Genomic DNA, 24,394 nt, shown 5'->3' on the forward strand with positions numbered 1-24,394 from the left:
TAGGAAACTGGGAAAGAGAGTTCTGGGGATCAAAATTCTAATTATACAGTAATGATGTCCACTGGCTTGTTTTACATCAGTCTTTTTAGATGAGTTCATATCCAATATTGTTTATACATTTACAAGCAAACAGCTACAATTATTTCAGAGGAGCAGGTCAGGGAGTATAGGGAGAGGAAAGGAAATACTTCAAAGGCTAGAATTATCTGTGGTTTTGGTGGATTCTTGTCAGTATGTCATCTATCACTTGAAATAATTTATGGCTAATTTAGTAGCAGCAAAGATGCATAAACTGTTTCTAAAAAGTTTTGTTTGTTATGTTCCTAGTTATCCTAAATGTATACATCTTTGGAATAGCAAACTCACTAATTTCCCTTTTTAGTATGACTGGAAGGTTACTTCAGTAGGTGTCAAGGCAACGAGTTGCCTTCCACCATCAGACTGTATTAAAACATTTTTATATGGATAAATACTTTGTTCAGAGTAAATAAACACGTTTAATTCATTAGAAATGAGTTGCCATCTTTCAGACTTCAAGCCATTTGGTAAAAGTCCCAATTCACAGGTCTCTGAGAGACTGAAGGTCCCTATAGTACTGAACTGTGGCCATTGAAGCCTAATGACTGAAGTTTATAACCTGTTAGCCACTTTTTGTCATTAGTAACTAGCTGTTTTACACTGCAATTGAAAATATGTCAGAAGCACTTACATATGATTTGATGTTATTGCTAAAAGAACATTTTAAAATTGCACCCTAAAAGAAGTATCTTCCACTCTACATGAAGCTGACCAAAGAGACCAAATTGTATAGTGCTGACCTTTTACTCAGACTTGTCACAGTCATTGGTTGTATAATGCTGGGCAAGGTATTTAACCTCTGTGGGCCTCAGTTTCCTCATTTGCAATATGATGCGAAGACTTCTGAGGTCCCTCCTAGCTCTAACTCTTTGATTCTATGATGCTTTAGTTCTTATTAGTGGTGTTTTATTTAAACATTTACCTTGTTCAATTTTTTGGAACACTGGGTGTATTTATAACCAACTACATTTTTATGTACTTGCAATCAAAGGGAAGAGAGTTTTTTATTTTCTAAAATAAAGGAACAAACCTGTAAAACTCAGATTCTGACTTTAAAACATATTTATTGTTTCTCTTTGAAGCCTTTCTTACAAAAAATACATTATGTGATTTATGTGTTATTTACTATGATTTAATAATAGGCAAACTGCTACTTTTTAGATGGCTCTGTATTCACTTTTTTAGAAAATTAGCAATAAAGTCTATTTCAAAGAATATAGAGCCTTTGTATCCTACATAAATACATCAAAATCATTTACTTTTCCTGTAATTTTTCACCTGCAGTGGGTATAATTATGAGACCTGGATGATTGAATTTTACTTTTTTGTTTTCAAATTTCCTGAAATAGTCAGGACATAAATAAATATTTTGCTTTACCTTTTAATCTTCTGACATTAGTGGGTAGCAATTGCAAATAATATCTTTTTGTGTTATTCTTATTTTTATCTAAGAAAAAGAAAAGTGAAACAAGTATAGAATAAAGATTAAAAATGTCAGTTAAAAAAATCACTTTTTCTTTTCACTTTAAGTAAAGATAATTTCAGCAGATGAAATGTCCCATGGACTAACTATCTTACTCAGTGCCCCTTGCTAAAACCTAATAGTGCCTTCTAAGTGTTTAATAAATGCTTATTGAATTGGATTGTCCTCATTTAAGGAGATAAAAGCCTTAGGTGCTTTTTCCCCCCAGGGACAAATAATCATTATTGTAGCTATGCTCTGCTGTGGTTTGTTATTTAGTTTTGTTTGGATCAAAAAATTTAGATTTATAAGGAAGTCAACCAGACACTCTCCCATCCCTGCCCAACACCCTGTGGCCTAGAAAGGCTAGGAAGACCTAAGTTAAGTAGTAAGTAGCAAAGCCAGAATTCAAACCCAAGATATTCTAACTCCTGGGTTTAATATTTTTTCTACTGGGTCAAGGTACTTGATTTTCATCAAGATATATTCAAACTTGTAGTGGAAAATAAAGTTTTAACAGCATTTTTAAAAATGAAATTTTGAATTGGTCCTACAGTTCAGAAAGGTAGCATGACTTAATGGAAAGTTTTTGACTTGGATTCAGAAGAGATCTAGATATGTACCCATAGTGTCTATTTTTCAGGGTTGTTGTAAATATCAGATTTCTGATATTACCAACTCAAGAAATGCTGACTAATTTTTAGTTTTTATTAGTGACCTTTTTGTGAGGAAAAAGAATCGAGTAAAACTTTTGTGATACTATAAAGGCAAAGAAATTTTGACTACGAGGTAGTGAAATAAAGAAAAAATAGATATAAACATTATAAGTGCCTTAGAAACCTTAGTCTGCAGTCTGATATTTTTTATTACCTCAGCCAAATTAGCCTTTCATTTTAATACTGAAAAATGCCACTTAAGTCTTTGAATAAGTTTAGGAATCATTTTAGCTAGCATTAAGAATGGAGGTAATTTTCAATAAAGAAAATAAAACAAAGTTAGTCAAGAAAATTTCTTTAAATACCTGTTACATTCCAGGAACAGAAGACTGTGGATATCATAACAGTGGAGAAATAGTCCTTCCCTTTAAGGAGTTTGTATTATATTGTTAGGTATATTAAACAGTATTTCCTTTGTCCTTTATATGGATCCCCCTGACTTTAAAATGTTTTTACATGTAAACTTGGATTATCTTGTTTGGTCGTAGGTCCCCAAATTTAACCAATAAAGATTTGAAAACTTTTTGTTAGTTATAGATAGGGTTATCTAGTTGTCCTTACATTTTAGACTAATATGTTTTACTTGCCTTTAAAAAAAAATCAGTGTCATTGCTGATAATGCAATTATAATGCAATTTCTCAACTATTAAATCTGACATTCTTATATGTTGGGATTTTGGTGCTGATTATAAACTTGACATATAATAGTCATATTTTCAGATTTTAAAAGATTTTTGGAGAGATGATAGAGTATCTCTTATTTTAAATATTTAGGGTCACATAATTCTTATGAAGTAGAATTGTAGCTTTCCTAATGCACATGACTTGTTTATAAGCATAATGAATTCTCATTTTTACCTTATCCTCCATCAATCCACTTTTTTAAAAATTGTAGTTCATAATAATTTACTTTGTCTATGTGATAAATAAAATGGAAATAGATCTTGCTTATATTTAAAAAATCAAAAGACTACACAGAGTTCTGAGGTACTCCTTTTTGGCCATATTTTCAAGCTTCATAGTACTTGACTGGATATCACTAGAATCTCTTCCAGTAGTTGTTCTCCAGAAATTGACTGGGCATGGTGGAATAGCCATGTCCTTTTTCAGGGGAAAGGGGAACATTTTTATACCAGTAGTCAGTATTAACTTATATAGCATTTTTAAAAATTGGCTTGCCATGTATGTAGTAACTTAAAAGTGATTTTTGAAATTTGAATGACTTCTCAAAGACAAGGAATACCTGTTAGATAAATTATATGTTATGTGTTCCTTTTATCTAACAAAAGATTAAATTATTTTACTTTAGAACTTTCTTGCTAATTTAAAGTCCTTAGGGTACCCACTTCATTTTGAAATTATCCAGTAAGGTATTATTTGTTTTAAGGCAACTATTTACTATAACTTTTATAGACATGTTAAAGCAAGGAGTAGCACATTCTGAACTAAAATTTTTCTCTATCAAAGGATAATTTTAGCTTAGTGTACCCAACCTTTTTGTATTCAGAAGCTTTTCTTCCCCACCTGAAGTTTCTGATGCAAGAAGAATGAACACTGTGGGAGGTTAAAGTCTGTGACATGTGGTGGGGTGAGGGACAAGCAGAGAGAAGACTAACCAACTAAATGCAACTTTGAGTCATTTCATACCTATAGGAGGGGAAGATGGGGGCAGTGTTTAGAAGTATGCCCAGGGGATCTTTAAAATCTTCGTTTGTTTTGTTTAGATTTTATAGTAATGTTTAATTTATTTCTCTATAGTTCAGCCTTTACAGCGGACAGACATAGGAAAAGGAAACTTTTGGAAAACTCATCTCTAAACAGCAAGTTGTTAAAAGTAAATGTAAGTAATAAATGTTATTCTGAGATCAGTTAGTTGGTATGATTTAGCTGTTATTTTGATACCATTCTAAAATGACAAATTGCTTCTTGAAGATTCCTATAAATAATCCACGACTGGATTTTGAGTGTATTACAAGAAGAATCTTTGGAACCATGCAGTAATAGAAAAAGAGAAAAAGGTGGAGGAGAAATTAAGGAAATGAGATATGTAGATACTCTTGAAATTGAGGGACTATAGAACCTCTCTGCTGAAAGAGATTAAAATGGGCAGTTATCTACACATCAACATATTTACTTACCATATACTTCATTGAAACTATAAAGACAGTGAGTGGGAGAAATACTTGAGTCAAAATATGATTTTGTGTGCTGATTTCACCATTTAATAACTTGCAGCTTTTAGGCAAGTCAATTAACATCATTGAGTTTGTTTCCTTATCTTATAATAAAATTTCCCTCAACTCCCATAAAGAATGCTTGAGACCCAATGAGTTATGACAATTCTTCATATACTGTAAATAGAAAAATATGGTAGTATTGTTCATTCAAACTCTTTGCCTTTGTTTTTCCTATTCTTTAGTTTACTTCTCAAAGTCTGGATCAGAAAGGAGATATAGACTATAATAACTGTACATGAGAAATCCCTAAATTTATGGAATACTGATAGTCATGCCTAGATGAAAATTTATTGTATGTAATTGCCTATGTTAAGGGATCTGAGTAATAAGCTATAGTTTAGTGGGAAGTGAACTTGTTTAACTTGATTTAAAGTTCATTTTCCAGATTTACTTCTAGATTATACATTTTCTAAGCCTCTCTTGTATTTCTCAGCCAATTCAAGGACAGGTGAACTACTTCAACATTGTATCTCTTTACAGTGTGGTGCTCTAGAAAATGTGATACTATTAACAAAACCTCTGGATGCAAGTCTTTTTTTTTTTCCCCCAGTTACAAGTAGAAACAATTTTTGACAGTTGTTTTCTGACATTTTAGGATTCAGATTTTCTCCTTCCCTTCCTCCCATCCCCAAGGTGATAAGTAGTCAATAAATAAATACAAGTGCTTTCATGCAATACATATTTCTGTATTGTTCATGTTGTAATAGAAGACACATTATACATACAATAGAAAAACTCATGAAGGAAATAAAGTGGAAGATGAAATCCTTTGATCTGCAGTCAGACTCCAACAGTTCCTTCTTTGGCTGTGGATGGAAGTTTTCACCATGAGTTCCTTGTGGTTATCTTCGAAACTTGCTTTGCTGATAATGGTTTAGTGCTTCATAGTTGATCATCATATAATATTTCTGTTACTATATATGCACACACATTGTTCTCCTGGTTCTACTCACTTCACTTTGTATCACATCCAGGTTTTTCTGAACTCATGCTTGTCCTTTCTTAAGGACCAATAGTATTCCATTACTACCAAAAACCACAATTTGTTCAGCCATTCCCTAAGTGATAGACAACCCCTTAGTTTTTAATTCTTTGCCACTACAAAAAGAATTGCTTGAAATAGTTTGATGCAGATATGAAGCAAGAAGGTCATTTTTGGTTTGTTGGTTCTTTACTCACTTTTGGTCTGGAGACTTTTCCTGGTATAGTGGCTTTTGGCTAGCAAATGGAGCCAAACACAGCAGACTCAAATTAGTAAGGCCTGGCCAGGTGATTATGTATTTCTCTTATTCCAACTGTTACTACCTAATAAATAATTATAAACTAATATAAAGTCTCCAGATAATTTTAATCATAATATATAGGATACAGATTCAGTAGTGGTATTGCTGGGTCTATTAGTATACACAATTTTATATGCAATTTTATGTCCCTTTGAGCCTGATTCCATATTGCTCTTCAGAATGATCCCATCAGTTCACAGTTCCACTAACAGTGTATTAGTGTTCCAATTTTCCCACATCCCTTCCAACATTTATCATTTTCCTTTTTGATCATGTTAGCCAATCTGATAGGTATGTGATAGTATTTCAGAGTTTTTTAAATTTGCATTTCTTGAAACAGTGATTTGGAGCATTTTTTAATACAACTATAGAAAATTTTAATTTCTTTCTCTGAGAACTGCTTGTTCTTATCCATTGACCATTTTTCAATTGGGGGGATCCTTTATATTATAAATTTGACTCGGTTCTATATATATTTGAGAAATGAGGCCTTTTTCAGAGACATAACATTTTTCCTCCAAATATATTGTTAACGTTCTGATTTTAGTTGCATTGGTTTTGTTCAGATACTTTTAAATTTAATGTAATCAAAATGATCAGTTTCACTTTTTATAATATTCTCTGTGTCTTGTTTGGTCATAAATTCTTTCCTCATCCATAAGTCTTGACAGGTAAACTTTTCCATGTTCTACTAATTTGTTTATGGTGTCACCCTTTATTTCTAGATCAAGTATACATTTTGACTTTATCCTGGTGTATGGAGTGATATATTGGTCTATGCCTAGTTTCTGCCATACTCTTTTTTAGTTTTCCTAGCAGTTTTTGCCAGATAATTCTTTCCCCAAAAGCTTGGGTCTTTGAGTTTATGGAACAGTAAATTGCTATAAACATTAACTAATGATTATCTAATCCATTGATCCATTACTCTATTTCTTAACCAAGACCAGGTTGTTCTGACAATTACTGCTTTGTAGTATAGTTTGAAATATGATATGGCTAGGCCTTCTTCCCTCATACATTTTTTTCCATTGATTCCCTTGATATTATTTACTCACTGATTTACTCACTCATTGATATTATTGGCCATTTGTTCTTCCAGATGGGTTTTGTTGTTATTTTTTCTAGTTCTATAAAATAATTTTGGGTGGTTTAATTGGGATGGCACTGAATAGGTAAATTCATTTAAATAGGATTATAATTTTTATTATATTGGCTCATCCTATGAGCAATTAATGTTTTTCCAGTTGTTTAGGTCTGATCTGAATTTATTTGTGTGAAGAATATTTTGTAATTGTGTTCATATAGTTGCTGGGTTTGTTTTGCATACAAGTCTTGAACATTTTAGTATAGTCTCTCAGCTTTATTGTTCAGGATATTCTATTAATGGTGAGAAAATAATCACTATAATTTTTAGAAAACTTAGATTAATAATATATTTTTCCAGCTTTATCCTATAAAATTAATGTAGATTTGCTTTATGGAAAGTTCTTTATTTGCCCAACTGTATATCCTTTTTAAAAAAAAGTTTAAATAATTAATTTAGAATATTTTTCCATGTTTACATGAATCATGTTCTTTCCCTCCCCTTTTCCCACCCCCCCAGACTCCTTGTAGCCAGCAAACAGTGTCATTGGGTTTTACATGTGTCATTGATCGAGACGTATTTCTATATTATTAATATTTGCACTATGATGATTGTTTAGAGTCTACATCCCCAATCATATCCTCATTGAACCATGTGATCAAGCACTAACTATATCCTTTTAAACCAATATTTTAAATGAAATGGATTATAAGTGTAAAGCTATAAAATAGACAGATTAATGAATAGAGAATTTAAACACCTTGATCTTGGGAAAACAAATTTAATAAACCATAAATGAATTTCAAAAGAAAAAAAATGAACAAATGGATTTAAAAGTGAATTCTATCAGATATTTGAAGAAAAATTGTTTCAGTTTTATATAAATTATTTGCAAGAATAGGAAAAGAAGGGATTCTACTAAATTCCCCTCTGTTATACAAATATGACCTTATTACCTGAACCTAGGACAGTCAAAATAGAGAAAGAAAACTATGGACCAATATCTCGATGGTAAAACAAGAATGTTTGTTTTCACCACCACTATTTGATATAGCATTAGAAATGCTAGCCAGAGATGTAAGACAATAAGGAATAAGTATAGGGAAAGGGAAAAAAAGATCAATTTTTACAGATAATATAATAGTTTACTTAGAAAACCCTAGGAATTCCACTAAATTATTTGAATCAATTAATTTTTCAGGATATAAAATAAATCCACATATATAAAATAAATCCAAATTCTTCAGGAGTAGGTAAATTTCATTTAAAATTATTATGGGATGTATAAAATACTTGGAAATAAATAAGATACATGTAGAAAATATATGAATTCATCTACCAAGAACTCCTTACAGAAATAAAAACAATCAGTTCTCTGAATGTTTCTATAAAAGCTTTTATCAACTTACTCTTTCAGGAAGGTCTTTTTCTGTACTGGTTCTCCAGATCCATTCCATACAATTGTCACTGTTTTAAGTTTTAAGCATTTTATGCTTATATCATAGCATCATTCCTGCTCTTCCCCAATTTTTTCTAATTCAGCTCAGCCAGTTCTATTATAGCCTTTGGAACCCTTGCTCTTACTGTGAACAAACTCTCCTTCTACCTCTGTTTTTTGTTGTTACTGTTTTTTTGGGGGGGGGGGGTTGTTTTGTTTTGTTTTGTTTTTTGTTTTTGTCTTTTTGTTTTGGTTTTCTTTTCCTGATGTGGCTAAAGTGGGTTTGGTGGCGCTTTTAGAGTTTGGTCAGTTTCCATTTCCAGGAGCCAAGATATCAGAGGAAGGAATGCTCTGAGCTCTGAGCTCACCTAACCTACCTCTAGACAAAACAAATCTTGGAATAGCAGAACCAAAAGAAGACAGGGTGAAGCAATGCCCCCAGCCAGACCAGCATGGAGGGATGCTTCTTACTGGGTTAGGAGGGGAGAATGTGGTCCAACCCATTAGGGTAGAACTTGGGTAAAAGTTGTAGGAGAAGGAGCACAGCCCAACAAGGTCTAGTTTGGGTGAAAGAGGACAGAACCCCATGTGATTCAGCACAAGTGGCAACTGGATTGAACAGCTGCAGGCCTCTCCAGAGCAGGCCTGCCAGACTTCTCCTATGAAGTGCTCATTCCCATGATCTAAGAGGCAGCCCAGCCAACCCTAGGTACCAGAATAGACCACAGTACAAACTCAGGGTAGCACTCCCTCCTCACTAGGAACAGAGTTGAGCTTCAGCACATAAGCATGGGTCATGAAAAAAGCATCCCAAACTGAGCTAAAAAACAACAACAAAGAAAAGGTCTGACCCTAGAAAATTTATTTCAGCAACAAAAGATTTAAATATAGTCTCAGAAGAGAAGAGCAGTACAGTGCAAAAATGGAAATGTATGAAACCTTAAAAGAAAATATAAAAGGATGTCAGACCCAATATGAACTCCTTGAAGATCTTCAAAGGAGGATCATAAATCAAATAGCAATAGAGGTAGAAGAAAATTTTTGAGAGGAAATGAAGAGACCTTAAAGGAAGTATGAAACCTCAAGTAAGAAAGTAACTTATAAAAAGGAAGAACAAAACCACAACCAGGAAAATGACTCCTTAAAAATTAGAATTGGACTAGTAGAAACTGATGGTTCCATGAAACATCAGGAAACAATAAAACAAATTCAAAAGAATGAAAAAAATAGAAGAAAATCTCAAGTATCTCACTGGAAAAACAACTGTCCTGGAAAATAGATCTAGGAGTACTGGAATGCCTGAAAGCCAAGATCATAAGAAGAGCCTGGACAACATATTGCAAGAAATTATCAGGGAGAACTGCCCTGATGTTTTTGAACAAGAGGAATAAATAGAAATGAAAAGAATCCATTGATCACCTCCTGAAAGAGAATCCAAATTTAAAAATTCCTGGACTATTACAGCAAAATTCCAGAACTACCAGGCCATAGAGAAAATACTGCAAATAGCCAGGGATAAAAATCAAATATCGTGGAGCCGTAGAGAGAATTACACAGATCCCAATAGCTTTTACCTTAAGGGACCAGAAGGTGTGGAAGGTGATGTTCTTAAAGGAAAAGAATCTAGGACTATGATAAAAAAATCATGTAACCTAGCAAAACTGAGTGTAATACTTCATGGGAAGAAATTTACATTTAATAAAATAGAGGACTTCCAAACATTCCTGATAAGAAGACCAGAGCTTAAAATTTTTTTTCAATGTTAAAAAGGTTAACAGAAAAGAAAAAACTCCAGAGGCTCAATGGAGTTAAACTAATATTCGTACAGTAGAAAGTGATAACTAAGATACTTAAGATATCTATGATATAATAGATACTTAAGGTACTTAAAGTACTTAACATATATAGAAATCAATGGAGTTAAACTGATTACTAGATAGGAAGTTACTCAGATAATTACTTAAGGTACTTAAGATTCTTAAGAATTTTTATTACTGTTAGGTCAATGAATAGGAGCATACATAGAAAGCAGGGAATAAGTTGAATATTCAGTTGATATACTAAAACACAAAGAAACAAGAGCTTGATCAGATATTGAAGACATCAAGATTATCGACTACATCCTGGACCATCACCACTCATCCTGACTTTTGTCTTACTACTGGGACTTCAATGACTCTGGAAGAGAGAATAAGGCTGACAACTTTGTGCAATTCTGCATCACTTATATTGGCTAGTTTTTTTGTTTGTTTGTTTGTTTTGATGTTATTGCAACTTTTAAAGTCCCATTGCTAATTCTTGTAGAACTGGGTCACCAGAATTGAAGGTCTTTTTCAGCAGTTAAGTTAGATAAGGTGATTTCATCCCTTTCCATATGTATGTTTAAAATGTTATTTAAATTTTTATATTTAGAAAATAAAATGTCACAGTTTAAGCAGTTTGAAAACTAGGAAAGGTAGGGCCCATGTAGCTAGGAGGACATCTCTGTTTTAATGTCTTTGTGTTGGGAGAAGTTACTTTCAGAAAAGGCAGCTTCAGTGCAAGATGATATATATGGTTGCATATCATTGGGGATTCTTTTAGTTTATATACATTGTATTTTTTTTTGTTTTGGTTTAAATCTAAATGTTATGCTCCATAAAATAATGCTCTGTATTTTGTCTGGAATTTTTTTTTTAAACCCTTACCTTCCATCTTGGAGTCAATACTCTGTATTGGCTCCAAGGCAGAAGAGTGGTAAGGGTAGGCAATGGGGGTCAAGTGATTTGCCCAGGGTCACACAGCTGGGCAGTGTCTGAGGCCTGATTTGAACCTAAGACCTCCCATCTCTAGGCCTGGCTTTTTGACTGGAATTTTAAGGGATTTTTGTTTTCTAACTGGATGGCTGTTTACAAATCAAGCCATTAGAAGGAGAGGTTGGGATGAAGTGCTGAAAGGGTTTCTGCTGGCACCTTTGGTTTGTTTTTCTTCAGAGGTTCTGGAATTTACTTGTTATCTCTGTTATATAAAAGCATGTCAGGCCCAATATGAACTCCTAGGAGAGCTTTTTTTATCCCCAAGACAATACATTTTGTAACTAAAAAGTATTGTCAGTTGGACCATGTGCCTTGTAAATGTGTTTCTATACACAGAAAATTTGAACAACTTGAAAGACTCAAAGTCTCAGGAGAAATATGCATAAATGGCAGCTAATTTCTTGAGCCACTCACTGTCTAATTTCTGTTTTTGTAGAAAATTTTGATATTGATTGGTTCACAGATGAATGGTTGGTTTTATAAAACAGACTGAATACAATACAGCACTTTGCCAAAAAACAAAACAAAACAAGTGTAGCATTGCTTTGACATGTACTAACACCAGTTTTTGTATGGGGGAGGGGAACATCTGGTGCATTTTGCACTTCCTGAAAGTATATGGTCTTTATCTGTCAGCAAATAATGCTGACAGATTTAAGCAAATGTCTTTTGCTTAAAAGAAAAAAGAGATATCAAGATATCACCATTGTGATGTAATTGATCTTGGAAAAACATCAATTGAGTGTCTACTAAAGTGCTGAGAGAGAAATGGATAGTTCTTACCTTCATAGATTTCATTGTGTTAGAGAACAGCTTATAAAATCAGTTGTACCCCTATGGTATAGTCATAAGAGGAATGAAGAAATATTCTATATACAATAATGGCAATAATGTTAAATATTTGGTTAACTTAGGACAAATTTAAGTATATTTGAGAGTAATTTAAAAACCAAGTTGGATTAAATAAAGGGATCATAACTATATAGGAAGTATGCTTTGATTTCTATTGAAAAGTTGAATTATAATAAAGATATCAGTGTTGTTTTGCACTTAAAAAGTTTTCTTTAGAGTGAAGGGATTGGACCAGATACCTTATAGGACATTTTCAGCTCTATAATCCTATGAACTTAAATAACAGTCGGGATTCAAACTCAAGTCTTCTGGTTTGCTGGCTATTTTTTTTTTCTTATACTATGTGATTGCACAGTATTTTATGGTGTAATACTTTAAAGAGCTAGCCTCAAGTCAATAAAACCCAGATTCCAATTCTAATGTATACATATTGAATGGGTGTCCATGGGCAAGTTACTTAACATTTAAATGCCCCTGGCAGCTTTTTAAGTCTAAGTTGCAGTAGTTTTGCCATTTTGCATTGGTAGAGGGACTTTCCTCAACTGCTACCCCTCCCCACCCAATCATGAGGAATTCAAGCATTTACTAAAGATATTCTTTGTGTCAGACTCTGCTTGGGTTTGGGATTACTAAAACCAGAAAGAAAACAATTCCCAACCATCAAAAACCTTTTATTTTCCTGGCAGGAAGCAGTAGATAAACTGATAAATCAATGCAAAGTAACTTGGGGGAGAAGAGTACTAAAAATGGTTGTGATTTGGAAAAATATATAGGAGGGTAACATGTGACTTGAATAGAGTAAGGGAGATTCCAAGACAAATGCAAGGAGGGAGATCATTCAAAAACAAGAGGGAAATAAAATATGCATGGGAAAGCTAGACCAGAAAAGGGAGGGACCCTATTTCCTTGCTAAAATAAAATGTCTATGAGCCCAGAGGTGAGTGAATAGTTTTATTCCTTACATGTTGTAATAAATATGCATTATGTTCAAACATTTGTAAGTTGAGTTTTCTTGCAGATAAGTTTATTCAAGTACCCATTGTCCAGAAATGAACTAAATTCAATTCCCATATTTATTTGAGGACAAAACACAATCTGTGTTGTTATTATTCAACATTTCCCAAGGTCAAACTTGGTTCTGTTGCCAAGAGTAGAGGGTTTCAAGAACACAATTTGATATTTCAGTTACATAGATAGTTCATGGGCATTTAAAAGGGAAGGAGGTGATCATTAAGATTAAGCATGACATTTCAAATAATCAATCATGTCAGACATGTTTTATTTTTGGATGCAGTTATGATCTTAGCCAAACGATTTATTATTACCTAATGTAGTCAACCTACCTTATAAGCTGATAAGCCTCACCTTACTTAGACTGGTTCTCAAAAAATAGATACAGAAATGATGACATTAATTTTTTTAATTATGGAAAGATTTTCATGAAATTATAAAGAGTGAAAATGAGCAGAACCAAGAGAGCATTGTATATATTAACAAAAATACTATTTAAAGAATGACTTCTGAAAGTCCACTTCTGGAGAAAGAACTAATAAATAGAAATAAGTAAGACAGTTTTATGTAAAATATATATTTTTTTGTCAAATGATGCCTTCTCTTCTGGAAGGAGGGGAAGAAGAGAAGCAGTTACCTGGGTATTTTAACTAAGCAAGTAAATTTAAATGTAAAAAGAAAGTAGATTCAAAGACACTTGGACCACCCCCATTATCTTTTCAACATAATAGACTTACTAGAGCTTCTGCTTCACTGGTATAGGCTTTGAGAACAGAGTGACCTCTAATTCCATGATGAATCATTGGAGTTGAATTTTGTGGAGGGAAAATATATCAAAATAATAAAAAGTTAAGTGGTGATATGGAAAAATAGTCATATATCATGTGTGGTAGTGGATATTTTTCTCAGAAGAGAAACTTTGTAATAGTAGCTGTAAAAAATGTTCATTCCCTTGGACCTGGCAGTTCTACTTTTGGTTGTATATGTCTCAAGGGAATGTTCTCAAAAGAAAACTAAGTGGCTCAGTGGATAGAGAGCCACAGGTGAGAGGTCCTGGTTCAAATCTGGCCTCAGGCACTTCCTAGCTCTGTGACCCTTGGCAAGTCACTTAACCCCCATTGCCTAATCCTAACTGTTCTTTTGCCTTAAAACCAATACCTAATATTCATTCTAAGACAAGGGGTAAGGATTTAAGAGAAAGAAAGCCAGGTGATTTGAACAGAGATTGTGGAAAAACAGCTGTCCAACAAAGAACTAATCAAGCTGTCTATGATATAATAATATGGTATATTGTTTGGCTATTAAAATTGTGGATGTGGAGATCATATCAATACCTAGAAATATATACATGAAATAACATTTGGGGAAAAAACAGAACATGAAGTAGTAGTATAATATGATTTACAATTGTGTAATCACATGTATAAAAACAAAGCTCTGGTAATAATTTTAAGGGGCTATAGTTTTGAATATTAATGTCTTTTTGTCCACAAAATTTGAACAAATTCATATTATCATATGTTAGTGAATTTGTTTTCTCATTGATGTGGGCACTTCTTCCAGGGAGGTAGAATCACAGTAGTCTATACATGCCTACTCATTTTTTTCCAATCCTTGTTCATTTTTTTCCCCAAATTAAAAAAAAAAAAGACAGTATAACTTGTGTAGAACAGAAGAAAAGGTTTGGCTTGACCAATACCCCCAGATAGAAAAGTCAATTTCTGATTTGACATATTATTTTTAAATGATAGTTTGTGCAACAATTGGTTATTACTTACAATTATTGATATCTCTTACTATTTGCTTCCATTTTGCAGGGAAGTACCACTGCCCTTTGTGCTACTGGCCTTCGGAATTTGGGGAACACATGTTTTATGAATGCTATTCTTCAGTCACTCAGGTAACATTACAGTAATAACATAACCCAATCCTATATAGCATTCTATATTTCCCCATTGTGTCCAATGTAAATTAGAGAAATTGTGTGCAGGTGGCAAATTTCAGTACCTTGTTGGACCATATGTGTTGGACAATGTTTAGGAAATTGTCAGAGTGCTTTCTATGCTAGATCAGAAATAATGTGACAAGAAGATTACCAGTAAGTATTGTGCTGAGTAACATGTGAAGAAATCATTTGAGGAATTTTAAATTACCTTTAAAAATGACCTCAATTTTGTCTAGGGTACTTCCAATTATAAAACCACTAAAGAAATTGTAATCACCACTCAGCTTCCCTCTCTGATTTGTGTAATATAAATATGAGTATAGGATTCTTAGATTATTTGTCAGTGAATACAATTTTCTACTTAGAGAGTCCCATATCTAAGAAAATTCAGACACTGAAGTAATTTTTAGAAATTACTCTTTTTTTTAATTCAGTTGCAGAGAAAATGTAGTTTCATGGAAGGGAATAATTTTGTGGATACACTATACTACTAATTAAAAATCTATTCCAGGGGTTGAAAGGTGCTGTTACAAATCCTCATTTTATTTTTTTATTTTTTTTGCTTGTTTGTTTGTTTTTTAAAGGAAAGTAGAAATCACTTATTTCTCACTGAGTATAACTGGGGTAAAGTAGCTGAAAGGAGGTAAAATGTGATTGTTTCTATGACAGGGAGGAAATTGAAGAGTGACTAAATATATGGCGATATTTAAAAAATAGAGGAAAGGTATTTTGAAACATGCTGATTCCTTTTAATTAATTTGTATATTCATCTCAAGGAAATATTCCTACCACCCTGAATCTTGTACTGTTAGAGAAGAAACATAAAGCTTCTTAATGAAAAATAGTTGCATTATAGGCAATTCAAAAGAAAAAAATTTGACAAGCACATTTCCAAGTGTCAAATATAAATTATGCACTACTTGCTTTTTTTGCTCAGGCTTATATTATTTCTTTTCTCAAAACATTTTTTCCTCCTTGTTTTTGCTTTTAAAACAGTAATATTCAGCAGTTTTGCTGTTATTTCAAAGAACTTCCAGCTGTGGAATTACGGAATGGGAAAACAGCAGGAAGGCGGACTTATCACACCAGGAGCCAAGGAGATAACAATGTGTGAGTTAATAGGAATATGTTCTTTCTGGCTTTCAGTGGAGAGGAAAAAAATGACTTTTAGTAATGCTTTTTAGTTTAGTATGTAAACTAATAGGCACAGTTGAAATTTTCAAAGTATTGCTGCTAAGTGTCTTTAAATAGCAAGCAGTTGCACATTATTTTACAACATTTAACAATCATTCAGTGGGTGATACTTTAATTATTTTTAAGCAAAATGGGTTTATCACTCTGCAGAGGCTTTGGTATTATTTGAATGATAAAATTAATGATTGTAATAAATATAAAGCTCTTTGTTTTAAAAGTAATCAAAACTAATGTGAAATTCTAATGAAAAAATTTGGCCCCGTAGTAAAAATATGAGAAAGCACCCTCTGTTCAGTATGGTTAAAGTAGAAAGCAGATGTGCGGGGATTTGGGCTTTGGTTTTTTGGTTTGTAGAAATTTTAGATTAAAAGTGGCATTTTTTTAGAGGTAATGATATTTTTTCTTTTTCTTTCCTGCTTTTCTAGTTCCTTGGTAGAAGAGTTTAGAAAAACACTGTGTGCTTTATGGCAAGGCAGCCAAACTGCATTTAGCCCAGAATCCTTATTTTATGTTGTTTGGAAAATCATGCCAAATTTTAGGTAAGTGCTATTTAATAAAATTAGTAGTTAAACCATTTTAAAATGAGCCCAATACATTTATCTAGTTTTAGAAGTTGTTCCTGAAATCTTCATGTAACTTGAAGAAATTAAGTTCAAGTGATGTCCTCGGTCAAGAAATTAATCCATTTTTAGTAATGTACTTTTGTTTCTAGAAATAAGCAAAAATTAAATTTTCTTAAAAGAACAAATTTTATTTGGTTCAATAATGTAATTATTTATATAATTATATATTTTTATTTTTTATGTATATATAAATTTTATATGTATTTTCATATATATATTTTATAGATATTATTTATATAATTATATAATAAATACACATTTATGTGTATTTATTGCAGGGAAGCACTGACTTTTTTAAAGGACAAACATTTCATTGAATTTGGGTATTTATAACACTGGGTGTAACTTATTTGAAACTAACAAAGCCTTAACATAGTATATGTTAAATGATAATGAGAAGTCTATCCATTACAATATCTATCAATTGTTTTATGACTCCAGAACACAAAGAAATAAATGCCATTAGTAAATTTTGTAAAGTTTAGACTCTAAATATTTATTGGAAATCACTTAGAATTTATTGAGTTAAGTTGCATTACATTGCATCATGTATTAAGTAATAAAACTCTACAGTGTGGCACTTGACCTGTACTTGAACTACTTCTGAGAAAGAGAACACTTGGAGGTTTACCTGTATTTATTTCTTGGCAGAACATAGCTCAGGTGAAATCTGGGAATGAAAGAAATTTTATTCATCAGGTCCAAGTGATGGATAAAAAGCATGAGAATGATTTTGCATGTTTTAATTGTCTCAGAATTCATATTTTCACTGTTACAAATAAATTCAACCTCTTTCCCCCAGAAGTACTCAAGATTAGATTTGAGCTACCATATTTTCAGTATTTTAGGTGTGTTTTATTTTCAAAATGTGGCCAATTTCTCCTGAATTTATTCATCTTGTTTTGAAGATACATTACTTATTAGGTTTTTAATGAAGTGAGTGTGTCTCTTCCTTCCTAAAAAGAGACATTAGTGAGAAATTTCTTTATACGTGTGTATATGTGTGTGTGTGTGTGTGTGTGTGTGTATTTTTTTGTTTTCCCCAGTTAATGTAAAAACAATTTTTGACATTTATTTTCTAAAATTTTGAGTTATTGGGAAACTTCTTCATACATCCTACCTCATTTCCTTACTGTTGCCTAAATATTATAAAGTTATGTTGAAATCCTTGCCTTAATTCTATATAACAGAAATGTCTGGTACCAGTTTTATTAGCAACCACTGTGTTTATTAGCAATCATGAGACCTTTTGTTTCTATGGAAATTCTTTTAGATGTCATGCCATTTAAACTTTAATCTGAGAGAACTTAATTTTATACAGATTCTCTAGTTACTTAATAAAAGGCAGAATGAGAGTAGAAATTGCTATTTTAGATTTGTTATTAGCTTTATACTAAGTCTTCAAGGCCTGTCATCTCTAAAGGAATTTATGCAGAAATTACCGGGATCATCCAAATAAATTTGCCCCAAAGGTTAGCATTTTCTCCACATGTTAACAGTGTGTTGTTTTACACCATATATTCCAACAAAAATGTGATCATATTCATTGAGTGGGGGCCTCCTGCTATGGAGCTGACACAGCCCTGCATCTTCTGTAGAAACTTACTTCCCACCTACATCTGTCTGCCTGTGGCTCAGCTCTTCAGGTGAGAAAAAAGCTTGGTGGATATAGTTTTCAAGATTGATATTGTTTGTATAGTTCAGTGTATGAACACGATTTCACTGTTTGAAGGAATAAAGAAATATTAGATAGGATGCCAGGGTGAAGTTGATAGGGCTTTATATGATAACAGGAATAATTTTCTTCTTGGCCAGATCTGTTCTTTCTTTTCCAATTATCTGTGTCAGGCCTCTTTATTATTACATTGTGGATAAAGCTTGATGAAACTTTATCTTTAATGTAGTAATGGGTTCCAAAAATGTCTCATCACATTTATCCCAGAAGAATTTTAGGTATGCCTTCCATCTCTATGACAACTCAATTAACAAATTAATGAATTATATTTCTATTTATATTTCTTTTCAGGCAAATAAATGATAGCTTTTTTCTAAATTCGTTTGTGAAACCATTTGGGGAAGTTGACTCCTTGGTTTGAATTTAAAAGTCTATAAAAATCCAACATCTATGTAGAAATACAAACATTTTTATTTAAAATAGATAATCTTTACTTTGAAATGTCAACAGCTTTAGAAATAAAAACCATCAAAATGATCATTCTGTTTGTTAGTGTCCCTCCACTCTCTTCTTGTCATAGTCTATAATATGCAACCCTCTGGATAATTTTCTCATATGGTTTTCTTCCATTCCCCAGTGCCTGTCTATTCACAGTTCTCTTTCTTCATTATCTGGGTCCCTTTGCTACTCTGACTAGACTGATCATCTTGCTGTTTCTTACGTATATTTTCTGCCTCAATGTCTTGGATCATTCTGCTTGTCTTGTTGTAATTCATACCTCTTGTTTCCCAACTCGTATCTGTGCCTTTGTTCAAGAAGCGCTTTTTTTTTTTTTAATTGAGCCTTCAATAGGCCAGCCAGTGGTGAGTGACTATACAGAATTTCCCCAAACTCTTAATGCAGGTTTTAAGTTTTAAGAGCTTTGGAGTACTCTGTATCTACAGTGATACTTAGTATCTACCACCTGTTTATATTTTGCTTAAGATTCCTATATGGATTGTTAGCTTCTCTAGGGCAAGTTATACCATGCTCTGTTTTTTGTTTGGTTTTGTATTACAATTTCATTTTAAATCAATAAAAATCTGCCTTTTCTTCTCACCTCTAATTAAAAAGGAAAGGAAAACAAAACTTCCAATACAGACAGGTATAATAGGCAAACAAAAATTTCCTTATTGACCCTATTCAAAAAAATACATCTTATTCTACACCAAATTCTTCATCTCTCTCTGGAGATGAGTAGTATGTTTCATCATTGGTCCTCTGGCATTATGGTTGGTGATTACATTAATCAGAATTCCTAATTCTTTCAAAGTTGTTTGTCTTTACCATATTGCTTAAACAGTATGAATTCTTCTCCTGGGCTTATTCATTTTCTCTGTATCGGTTCATATAAATCTTCCCAGTTTTCTTTGAAAATGTCTCCATCATTTCCTACAGCACAATAGTACTCCCATGACATTTATATACCATAACTTGTTCAGCGATATCTCAATTTAGGGTCACCCCATCAGATGATAATTTTTTGTTACCTCAAAAAAAGCTATAAGTATTTTTGCATATCCATAGGGTGAATTTTGCTTAAGACTAATCCCTCTCAGACTGAAGTATTTGCAGATTGAAGCAAACCGTTTTTCACTTCATTTCCTTCATAAGTTATTTCTAGTATATGTGATATGTCTTGTATTGTCTGCTATCTCTAAGAGAGAAGGATGAGGAGGGGAGGGTAAAAGAGAATGTGGATTACAAAAATGTCAGAAAACAGTTATTTAAAAATTGTATCTACACGTAATCTGCAAAAAATATAATTTTTAAAAAGTATCCGTCTCTTAACTACCCTCCCACCAATTCCAGACCTCCTTTTAATTGGAGAGTGCAACTCGGACATCACATTTCTTACCTGGCTGTACTACTTTGAGGCTTCTCTCACTTCACCATACCCCAGGTCTTGTACCTTCTCTCCCTTTTACTCTACCCTCATCACCTTTGCTTTTCAGCTTCCTTTTGTTTTGTCTTCCCCTATTAGATTATAAGCTCTTTAAAGGGTGGGAATTATCTTGTGTGTGTGTGTGTGTGTGTGTGTATTTGTATTCCAGTCCTTAGCATAGTGCCTGCTACATAGTAGGCCTTTAATAAATATTTGTTAATTGTTTGACCAGTTCCACTTCCTATCTTCCTATTGAGTATGATGTATTTTCATACTCAACTGTGTTCATGTTTATTCTTTTCACCTTTGACCCATTTCAGATGAATTTGAGATAAAAGGGTCAGCTGCTTCCCACCATCCCCGCTCATTGTGTATATAGATGCCTACTTGCACACTTTGATTATGTGAGACAATTTTCTGTAACTTTCTCCCTATCACCTAATGTATTCCTCTTTCTTTCTCTTTCTGTTCTTAAGATCATCAAGATATGATAGAATCACAAATTGTTTACTATCTCAAGGAGAGGGGAGAGAAGAAGGGAGTGAATTTGGAACTCAAAAAAATTTTTTAAAGATAGAATCATTCTCAGGTCTTCTGTCTAATTAAGACTCTGACCTCTCATGATAAAAGTTCAGTGGGGACATAGTTATGATCTCTCCAGAATAATAATGTAGGCGGTTTATCCTTGTTTAGTTCTTTATCACTGTTCATTAGTGTTTACCTCTTTATGATTCTCATAAAACACAGGAGGTGTTTGAAGGCTTGTCTTTTCATCAGGAAAAATGTTTGGAATGCCTCTCTTTTTCTTAAAAAGATTGAATTTTTCTCCATTTAAGATTATATTCAGGCTTGTTGAGTAAGTCTTACCTGGCTATAAGTCTGCATCCTTTTCCTTTTGGAATATGGCATTCTAAACTCTTTGTTTCTTGATGGTGTTGGCTGCTAAATTATACAGATTAGGTACTTAATTTCTTTCTTTTTCTGACTCCTTGCAGAATTTTGGTTCTGATATACCTGGAAGTTTTTACTTGGGTGGAGTGAAGAAGAGGGTATCAGAAGATCACCAGTGGATTTGCTCTCTGATTCTAAGAGTTCTAGACAGTTTTCTTTAAAGCCTTCTTAAAATATGAGATCTAAGCTCTTGTTTTGATGTGATATTCAGGTAGTCCAGTGATTGTTAGTCTTTTTCTCAGTCTGTTTTCCAGGGGTTTTTTGTTTGTTTGCTTGTTTTGTATTGTTTTTTTTTTTTGCTAGGAGATACCTTCTGTTTTCTTCTATTTTTTTCAGTTACTTGACTTGTTTCAGCATTTTTTTCTCTTGTCTCATGGAATCATTGACTTCTAGTTGTTCCATTTTGATTTTCAGGAAGTTTGTTACTTGGGCAAGATCTTGTGACAAACTGTTAACTCATTCTAGTTCTTTCTTCCAAGCTCTTTCTTCTCCTTTTTTTTTGTTTTAGTGTTTTCATTTGATTGATAAAAATATCTTTTTAAACTCCTGTTTCATCTCTTCTAGGAATTCTAGTAGAACTTGTGCTCATGTTGTGTTTTCTTTGAGGCTTTGCTCTTAGTGAAAAAAAAATTTTTTATTTGCTCACTCATTAAAAACTACTTCCTGACTTTGGACTTGATATTAGAGCTTGACTCTATGCACTTCTGGTGAGAAAGTCTGAGCTGTTCCTGTTTTTATTTTCTTGCTCTATTGAATGTTGTGTTGTTCCAGGATCTCAGGGACAGCTCAGTCTGGGAACTTGCAAGTTTTCAGCATTCCCAAAAATGGTTTTATGGAGGGTAGATTCTGATTGATACCTCTCTGGTCTGAACAATAGACTGGTGCTGGGCTCAGCCCATTAGCCAGTTGGAAAGCTGTGCTACTTCAGAGGGATCAAACCAAAGGCTCTCCTTCTATCTAAGATTGCTGCACTGGTTATTCCTCTGAAGGTTTCAGAAGCACACCACTGCTACTTGCTTCTTTCTCAGTGCACCTTCTTGGGCCTCCTTACCCAGGAACAGATATTAGTCTATAGCTGGATATTGGTTAGTAAAGCTGCCCATCAGTACCTGTACCTGTTGAGGTGCTATGCTATGGACCTGGGAATTCTGCTCTGCTGTCTCACTTTCCCTTTGTATAATGGGGTCAGGAAAACAACTCTGTGACCTAGTCTTGAATTTCCCCATCTTGATTTGATCTGGTTCATTTTCCAGCTCTGGAAGAGATCTCACTGTTCTACACTGCCATCTTAACCCATGTTGTTTGCATATCATGGCGAAGAAATGCAACACTTAAAATGGCAAATGAATGAATTCAATCAGTTGAATGATTGAAATCTAATACATATATTTGCTCGTTGTTTTTGTTGTATAGGATTCTAGGCCATCATCATCAAGTATAACATGTAGATTTTCAATCCATGCTGCTATTAGAAAAGAGGATTAAAAACAATATCATATGAAATTCTGGGAGCTTGGATTTTTAAACATTTTCAGTTTAAACACTTTAATTCAATATTTTTCCTATCGTGTGTGTGTGTGTGTGTGTGTGTGTGTGTGTGTGTGTGTGTGTGTGTGTGTGTGTCTGTGTGTCTGTAAACTAAGTTCACTTTGAATTTTGTGTTCCTTGGAAAAACCCAACATTGATCGCATAGCTAATTTAAGCCATACTGGTTTTGTCATGATTTTTCAAAGTAATCAGATTTTGTAAATGTTAAGGATTTTTAGTACCTTTAACAAAACCTAAAGTTCACGTACATCCCAGCAATTTTGGAACATTTGTTCTGTAGTGACTCAACTTGCTCTTGCACAGGCATATCATTTTCCTTATTGGTCTTTGCCATTTTACAGATTATGTACTGATACTACTAAAACACGGAGAATAGTGCACAGGTATATGTCACTATTATGCATGTTGTGATGTCACACAAGTACTTGTGTGTGTCTAGACATTGTGGTGTTTGTCTTGCTATTTGAATTTATCTGTCTTTCACATTCCAGAAAATAAAAGGTAATAGTTTTTGGTATCAACAAGGTTCCTTGTCCTAATGAAGTACATTATATGGATTCTTTTCATTTCAACAGTCATTTGTGAGAAGACAATACTTTGCCCATCTATCTCCCACATATTTCAACTATGTACTTCTTATACTCAGTCTTTTGCCCTTAAGTAGAGGGACATATTTTCTTTTTGTTATCTAGCCTTTTATAGATGTGAAGTTTTTTATTACTATTTTTTTAGTTTCTCTTATGAGATATCATTACTATTTAAATTTATTGTCATTGAGGAAGCTGTGAGGCATATGGAGGATGAGACTTTTGAAGTTTAAAACAATTAAAAGTATTAAAGTGACTAAAATTCAAACCCACTGAGTTTCCATTCTGTTTGTTTCCTGTGGGCCTGAACTCTGATTTTATTTTAAAGATAGCTATTGTTTCCGTTAAAATCCATTTCATCACTGGTTGACAAAAGGCTCCATGGGTGACATAGCAGCAATTGTTTGTGAAGGAAACATTATCATTGAATAAGGAAAACTTTCCCTTTTCTCTTATTGTAAGCCTTCCTTATGCCCCTTTCCCCTTCTGAAAATGCAATTGAGCATTTGGAAAGTCTTCACAGAAACCCAATTAGAATATTATGGGGGGGGGGGATTATGAATTTTGTTGGTGTAATATATTAAGAAATACTTGTTGAATCTCCCCAATGTGCTAAATTTCTTACATAGATTTTCATTGATCAAAATTTTGTAAATGATCCTTTGGTTGTCACCAAATACCCCCACCCCAAAATTACCAGTATAGTTCACTAGCACCTAGAGAAAAATGAGTAATGTTTGTATTTTTTAGTTAAATGACATAAGCTGCAGTAGATGCAAGTATTAGTCGACTTTTACAAAAAAAAAAAGAGTGGGTCTATCCTTCCATGCAATCATCTTTTAAATGCCAAGGAAAATATTAGAATATAAAGTATTTTTATGTGTGGAAAGGAACTTAAATAGGAAACAGTATATGGAAAACACATTCTGGTTTTAAGAACATAATTCATATTATTTAAAAGAAATTATAAATCATGAATGAAAATTTATCT

General features: G+C 33.1%; 1 protein-coding gene across 2 annotated transcripts in view; it reads left to right on the plus strand.

Annotated features, from left to right (window-relative positions):
* The window catches only part of USP3 (ubiquitin specific peptidase 3), a 111,957-nt gene that overhangs the window by 66,411 nt on the left and 21,152 nt on the right, over nt 1-24,394 (plus strand). For both annotated transcript variants that reach the window (XM_001366215.5, XM_007479546.3), the window contains exons 5-8: nt 4,015-4,096; nt 14,774-14,856; nt 15,898-16,011; nt 16,521-16,634. In XM_001366215.5, the coding sequence (XP_001366252.1) occupies nt 4,015-4,096; nt 14,774-14,856; nt 15,898-16,011; nt 16,521-16,634 (393 nt within the window). The remainder of the gene's footprint in view (nt 1-4,014; nt 4,097-14,773; nt 14,857-15,897; nt 16,012-16,520; nt 16,635-24,394) is intronic.

This window comes from Monodelphis domestica, chromosome 1 (genome assembly GCF_027887165.1).
Source record: "Monodelphis domestica isolate mMonDom1 chromosome 1, mMonDom1.pri, whole genome shotgun sequence".
Lineage (NCBI taxonomy): Eukaryota > Metazoa > Chordata > Mammalia > Didelphimorphia > Didelphidae > Monodelphis > Monodelphis domestica.